The 6658-nt window shown below is 44.8% G+C and overlaps 1 protein-coding gene across 5 annotated transcripts in view; it reads left to right on the top strand.

Annotated features, from left to right (window-relative positions):
- Positions 1 to 154: 154 nt before the first annotated feature.
- APOO (apolipoprotein O) overlaps positions 155 to 6658 on the top strand; it is a 160931-nt gene continuing 154427 nt past the window's right edge. For 3 of the 5 annotated variants that reach the window (XM_032389521.1, XM_032389524.1, XM_032389523.1), the window contains exon 1: positions 159 to 408. In XM_032389521.1, coding sequence (XP_032245412.1) covers positions 400 to 408 — 9 coding nt within the window. In that variant the 5' untranslated portion in view covers positions 159 to 399. Of the gene's footprint in view, positions 409 to 6658 lie in introns of all 5 variants that reach the window. The other 2 variants (XM_032389516.1, XM_032389517.1) reach the window with 2 other exon arrangements.

The raw sequence follows: 6658 nt of genomic DNA, 5'->3' as shown, positions 1-6658 counted from the left end.
CCACGCCGCTGGGCGCCCAATCGCGGTAGCGAAGGCCGATTCCCAGCGCGGCTAGGAGCCCGGCGCCTCCCTCCTCTCGCCCCCGCGTGCCGCCCACACTGAGCTGGCGCTTTCCTGCCGCCTAGCAACGGTCGGCGCAGGGGCGGAGCCTCCGGGAGGCGGGGCTTGCGTTCGCTCCCTGACTGAGGAGCGACGCGTTACCGCTCAGCGACGCCGCTCCCAGACCAGGCTTCCGAACAAATCCTTCGCGGGATCGAATTGGCTGTTCCGCAGTCATCCGCACCGCGGCCCGCTTGCGGTCAGAGGAATCAGGGCCCTACCCGGCCGCCGTAGCCACCTCTCTGTAGTGGGCGGGGCCAAGGCCGGGGTCACCCCGCCGGAGCCACCTTTGCCAGCAGCATGTTCAAGGTGAGAGCGTGGAGCCGGGTCACAGCTGTCACTGCCCCCTCCCGGCCTCGCGGAGCCCTACTCGCGCTCTCGTGGGCTTTCCCGGGGGCTAGGCCCGGTTCGCCCCGAGGCTTTCCCGCCTCCGGGCCGGGTGCGTCCGGACTCCGCAGTTCATTCACTGATGCGCTAGGAGCGAAAGGTTGCCGGGCGGAGGCGTGAGATCCCCGGGTGGGTGGGCGGGCCCTGTGGGTCTTGCTCTCGTGAATAAAACACTTTGAAAAGTTAAAGTACCCCCCAAAGTATTCACCCACCCCACCTCCCGATGGTTCCTTATTGGGTTCTTGGGTAAGGAGAGGCCAGCCCAGGGCACTGCAGGGTTCGGCTTTAGTTGCTTGGCGGGGTCAGGTTTCAAAACCTGGTGTGTGAATGGGGGAGGGTCACCTCTGGAGAAGCTGCTGTAGAATTTGGGGAAGCTGGTGTGGGAATGGCTGGAAGGGTGGGAAGCTGGAACTTAGTTCCCCTCCCAAGTGAACATTATTTAGTATAGACAAGTCGATCCCCTTCTTTACGTTTGACGAACTTTTGTCCTTTGAAAGAAATCGCTTTTCTTTGTTTCGAAAATCTGCATTTTAACCCGAAGCCATTATTCTACTACTTTTAAAAAAAAAGTAAATAATGTTTTCTATCATGAGAAATCACAAGCTACGAGAAATTAGTCTACAAAATTGAGTCTTCAAGAAGCATAGCACCCATAAAATAGTGCTAATGAAATCTCAAAATTGTACTACTTGTTTAAAAGTTTTATTGTGGTTCTGCAATGTCCTCTGGGCACATCAGGACAGACTATAAAATCAGAACATGGATTCGGCCTTATAGTCCTGGCATTGCCACTTTCTAGCTGGGTGACCTTGGGCACATCATTTAACCATTTTGTGCCTGTTTTCCTATCGGTGAATTTGGGGGAATAGCATATACTTCATAGGGTTGTTATAAGGAATAAATAAGTGAGTGTAAAGCACTTGGAAGAGCTCTTGGCATATAGAAGGGCCATCTAAGTATTTACTTTTATTTTGTTTTCAGGCTGGTTTACTTACCACTACAGATCATAAGCAACTTGCATTCATTCGATAAATTTGCGTTGAACACCTATTATGTGCTAGGAGCTCAGCTCAGTTTTAGGGTTGCACCAACAAAGGATATGCTGTGATCAGTTTATATGGGTATCAACAATGCACTGTGGTAGTAGAAAGGAGAGCAGGATCTCCTCTGCCTCAGGGGTTCCTCTCTACACCGGGGGTTCTTGACCTGTGGTCTTCAGCCCCTCAGTGGGTCTGTAGATAGAATCAGGGGAGTCCCTAAACCCTGATGGAAAAAAAATCTTTATTTTCACCAATCTGCAACTGAAATGTTAACATTTCCTTCAGTTATGAGTGTAGGTAACTGTTCCAGTTAGCTGTTGCTGGGTAACAAGCCAGTGAAAACCAGTGCCTTAAAACTACAATAATTTATTATTTCTCATCATCAGTGGGTTGCCTGGGCAGTTCTCGTATCCCCAAGTGGCTGAATTCAGCTGGTGCCTAGACTTTAAGGTGGCCTTACTGTAATGTATGGGGGCTTGGTGCCCCTCATTTTGCCTTCCTTGGGCTTCCTCACATGGTCACTGGGTTCCAAGAGGGCAAGTCCGATTGTGCAAACACTTACCTGCTTGCATCACATTTGCTGATGTCAAAACAAGTCACATGGCCAAGCCAGAGTCAATATGGATGCACTATACAAGAGCATGGATGTGAGGAGGTTCATTGGGAGCAATTAATTTAATAAGCTAGTACAGCAATAAATCACAATAGTATTAGCAGTACCTGTCATCAATAGAAGTCACAGGACCAACAGATGTCACAGATACTTTCATATCACAATTTTTGCAGATCGCAAGGTATCATTTATGGTCATCACTACTTCAAAATTACAGTAGTTGAAAGACTCACTGATAGGTCCTTTTATTTAATGAGGTAATGAGTATATATTACTATATCACGTTTTGAGTTTTAAAAATGTTTTTATAACTATTGAAGTATAGTTGGCATTTTATGCAGTTAGAAGCATTATTTTGAGAAGGGGTCCATAGGGTCTGTGGCACAGAAAAAAGGGCAAAGAACCGCTGGGAACTTAAGGGGAGGCTTCACAGAGGAGACATTTACATTAATTTTGAAAGACAAGTAGGAATTCCTCAGGTGGATGAGCTGGGGAGCATCAGCAGTGGTACTCCTTTGTGGGGAGTGCTAGTATAGCTCAGCTTAAATTATTCAAACATATAGTTTGAGTAGAAAAGATCACAACAAACCATGGCAGACACCAAAATATAAGAAATAAGCAGAGGAAGAGGGGAGGCCAGAGATGTTCGAGAAGCAACTTCTGATAAGTAGGTGTACAAAAGGGTGATGTTTAGAAAATCAAGGGAAAAAAGTTTCAAGGAGGACAGGCTATGTTAGGATGCTTTCAGCTGGGCAAACCCAGTTACTTAAATAGTAAGGAGAATTCTCTCACAAAGTCTAAAGGAAGGGTGGATTCCAGTGGGTCAACAACGTTATCAAGGACCTGGGCTCATTTCTTGGCTTTCCATGGTAAGATTGGTTCCCCTTATGGTTGTAGCATGACTGGCAATAGTAACACATGCTTTCTCATTCACTAGAGCAGGGGAGAGGACAAAACTTCCATGCTTGGATTACGCTTTTCCTTCAATCTGATTGGACCAACTTAGGTCACATGTCCGCCCCTGACCTGATAGCCAGTGCCAGGGGAATGCCATGCTCTGATTGGCTTGGACTAAACAGGATCCGCTAGGGATGGGGTCAGTTTACCTTAAACACGTGGGGGAGAAATGAATTTAACACAGTGGGGAATGGAGTTTGGATGTGCGACCAGCAATGTCCATTACAGAGATAAGTTAGATGAATTTAGAGAAGTGTTTGTTAATTTGGGCAATTTGGAAAGCTTTCGTGACTTTTATACATGTGGGTTTACTGATGGAAATGAAAGCTATATTAATATGGGTTGGTGATTGAGACATGAGTAAATGGACACAATGGTGGGGTTGATAAATTTGACTTTCTCCTTCAAGGGAAGGAGAGAGAATATGGTAACTAGAAGGACATGTTGGGTCAAGATTGTAGAGTTGTTTTTGTGGTTGTTCCAGTATTCAAGATTTGGCAGTGTTTATGGCATTAGGGAGGAATGTAGGAGGGGGCTTTTAGAGGAGAGAATGCCTCAGCGTCAAAAAGGAGGAAAGATGTTGCCTTCCTTCTGTGAGCTGGAAAGAGAAGGTTGGGAGTGATGGTAGACCAGTGGTTCTCAGCCAGACAGTACCAGCCATTTGGGATACATTTTGGAAACTTGGATTGTTCTGCATGTCTTTAATTTAGTTGTTTTTAACATTTATATACTGAAATATAATTCTTCTTATAAATCTTTCACTTTTGTTCTCTAACATGTTACCATCAAATCAGTATACTGGTCTCTCTTTTTTTGGTCTTACATGTGTAGATGGGTGATAAATTTTATTTCAAGATAGCAAAACAGTTACTTAGAATATTTGTCATAGAATGGCGGTGTTAGGTCTAGTAGTTGAGAAAGTTAAGAACCAGTGCTTCTCAAACTTTAATGTACATGCAGCTCTGCTCCAGTAGGTCTGGGGTGGGGCCTCTTGGTGTCCATTTTTTTTTTTAGCGAGCTTCTGGATGATACAGATGCTGCTGGTCCCCCATCGTACTTTGAATAGCAAGAACTGAAGCAGATGGGTAGATGAATGGTTTCTTGTGTTTTTAAAAGTAGATTGATTGTATGAGTGTGGTGGGATTTGCAAGAGGCACTGACCAAAGGAAAAAAAGGTCAGTGAGGGTCGTTGAGGACTCTTCTGAGAACTGCTTCGGGAGGTTCATCATGGCTGCCTCCTGGAAGTGGGGACCAGCAAATGGTAGGATTCATCTGGGTTTAAGAGTTATCAGCTTGGGTCAACCAGGACCGGAGTGGAAAGGAATTGATAGTATAGGTGTTGGTGGAAATAGTACTGTGTGTGTGACTAGTTATGTGCATATACAATTAAAATATTTAAACTGGAACCATTGTTTTGATTTATCCATCTTCAGGTCAGTAGGGGGCACTGGTGGATTAAAAAACACATTTGAAAAGCTGCCCAGTCTGTATTTGCACACTATTCCAGGAAGCAGTTTTTCTAGGTGCTGCTGCTGGAGTTGAAAATATATACCCAGTCTCCAGTTTCATGTTACTAGATTTTCATTCATTACACAAATGTTTATCATAGTCCAGCTATGACTGAGCACCGTGCTACACCCTCGCTGGTACTAATAAAAAGTCTTAGTTCTTACCCAGGACAGAGTCTCCAGATTTGGCCGCATGCCAGAATTATTTGAGAGACATTTTCCAGGGCCCTGCCCATGGGTCTGATTTCCTTTTTATGTGAGGTCCAGGAACCTCTGGTTTTGAACCACCCCGCCCCCCAGGTGACTAAAACTTCAGGTTAGTGGTGCAGAAACGGCCCATTCCAATGCAGTGTGGTAAGTGCTCTGATGTAAAAGTTGCAGGAAGTATAGACCATTGGGTCTCAACTTTGGCTACACCTTAGAATCACCTAGGGAGCAAGTCCTGCTGCCCAGGCTGCGCGCAGGCCAATGCCGTCAGAATCTTTAGGATTGGGATGTAGGCATCCAGTTTGTAGAGTGTGTAGCCACCCTTGAGAACTACTGACTTAGAGGAGTGAGCACCAGCAGGGGGCATCAGGAGCCTTTGTAGAGGAGAACATTGCTTGCGCTGACCTTTGAAGCTGGGCGGACACAATTGGAAGCCTTCTAAGCAGAGCAGAAAAGCGGATGCAAGGACACAGAAGAGTTCGGCGCTGTGTTAAGACCTTAGGCTTCACCGTGTTCCCGTGGGCAAGATACTCAAATTCTCTGTAGCTGTGTCCTCATCTGTGAAACAAGGATAAGACTAGCACCAACCTCAAATTTTTGTGTGGGTTAAATTAACTCAGACCCAAAGCCTCACACAGTGCTTGGTATCAAGTAAGGGCTTGATAAACGTGAGCTGTTACTTTTAGTGGGCTTCTTGGAGGAGGCTGCTATGTAATAGTGTTATGGTGGTGCATGGTCTTGGGGCTTTCCAAAAGTATTTTTTAATTTCAAAGTTTGGTTGTTGACTGGCTGCGGCAGAGGAGAGAAAAGGAGAATTTAAGGATGCTGCCCAGGCTTTTAGCTTGGAAAATCGAGGAGCTGTTAGAACTATTCAGTGAGATCTGAAAGTGGAAGAAGGCTGAGGTGGGTTTGGGGGAAGGGAGGTCATCATTTGATTTTGAACAGATTGGCTCCCCTGAAGTGTCTGTGGACATCATCATGTGGTGATCAGTTGACATGTAACCCAAGAGTATGGCGTTTTCATGCAAGATGTGGGTTGGAGATGGGGAATCATCAGACATCTTGAGGGAGAGAACTTGGCCTCCTGAAAACTCTGGCAGTTCCTTCCTGAAGGACAGAGATATGACCTGCACTCAGAGCTCCCCACTCACAGGAGCCTGAGGTAACCGTGTCCTTGGCTATAAGGCATTACTACCTCGCATACTCTTTGTGGCTGTTTGGTCTTGATGTGATGCCTTTATTGCCTATCTTACCTTCTGAAATTAATTTTCATACCATAAATAGTATATCACTAGTACAGACTGAGGGGAGAATAACACTGCTAAATGGAAAAGGAAAATCACCTGTAAATTGCAAAAGAAGTGGTGTAACTTTATTTTACTTGAATATTATTTTAAACGGCACACATTTGGAAAGATGATAAAGATTTCTCTCCTACAATTCAAGCATCTCCAAAAGAGTCCTTGAGAAGTTATAGTGAATACATATATTTATATATACACATATATATTTACTATGTGTATATATTTATCATATATGTATATATGCATATGTATTTACTCACATAAATACATATTTATGTGCAGGATTAATTGGATTTTTTTCCTTTCTTACCCTTCAAAGATGTTGGGTGGTAGATCACAAAGAAGAAAAACTGCCCAGCCCCACTGGATGATGTCAGAAAGCACAGGATCAGGTTCAGTTGATAGAGTTTTTGGTTTCTGGCTGAGCAACTTTAATGAGGTTTCTTAATTTCTCAGAGTCCCCATATCAAGGTACTGCGGGGCCAGTAATATGCCCCTCCATTTGGCACAGGGTTGTTGGGAGGTTCAAATAAAATAACATGT

The sequence above is a fragment of the Phoca vitulina genome, unplaced genomic scaffold (assembly GCF_004348235.1).
Source record: "Phoca vitulina isolate PV1807 unplaced genomic scaffold, GSC_HSeal_1.0 scaffold55, whole genome shotgun sequence".
NCBI lineage: Eukaryota > Metazoa > Chordata > Mammalia > Carnivora > Phocidae > Phoca > Phoca vitulina.
The sequence above is the reverse complement of the archived record's forward strand: the minus strand, read 5'-3'. Positions and strand labels throughout refer to the sequence as shown.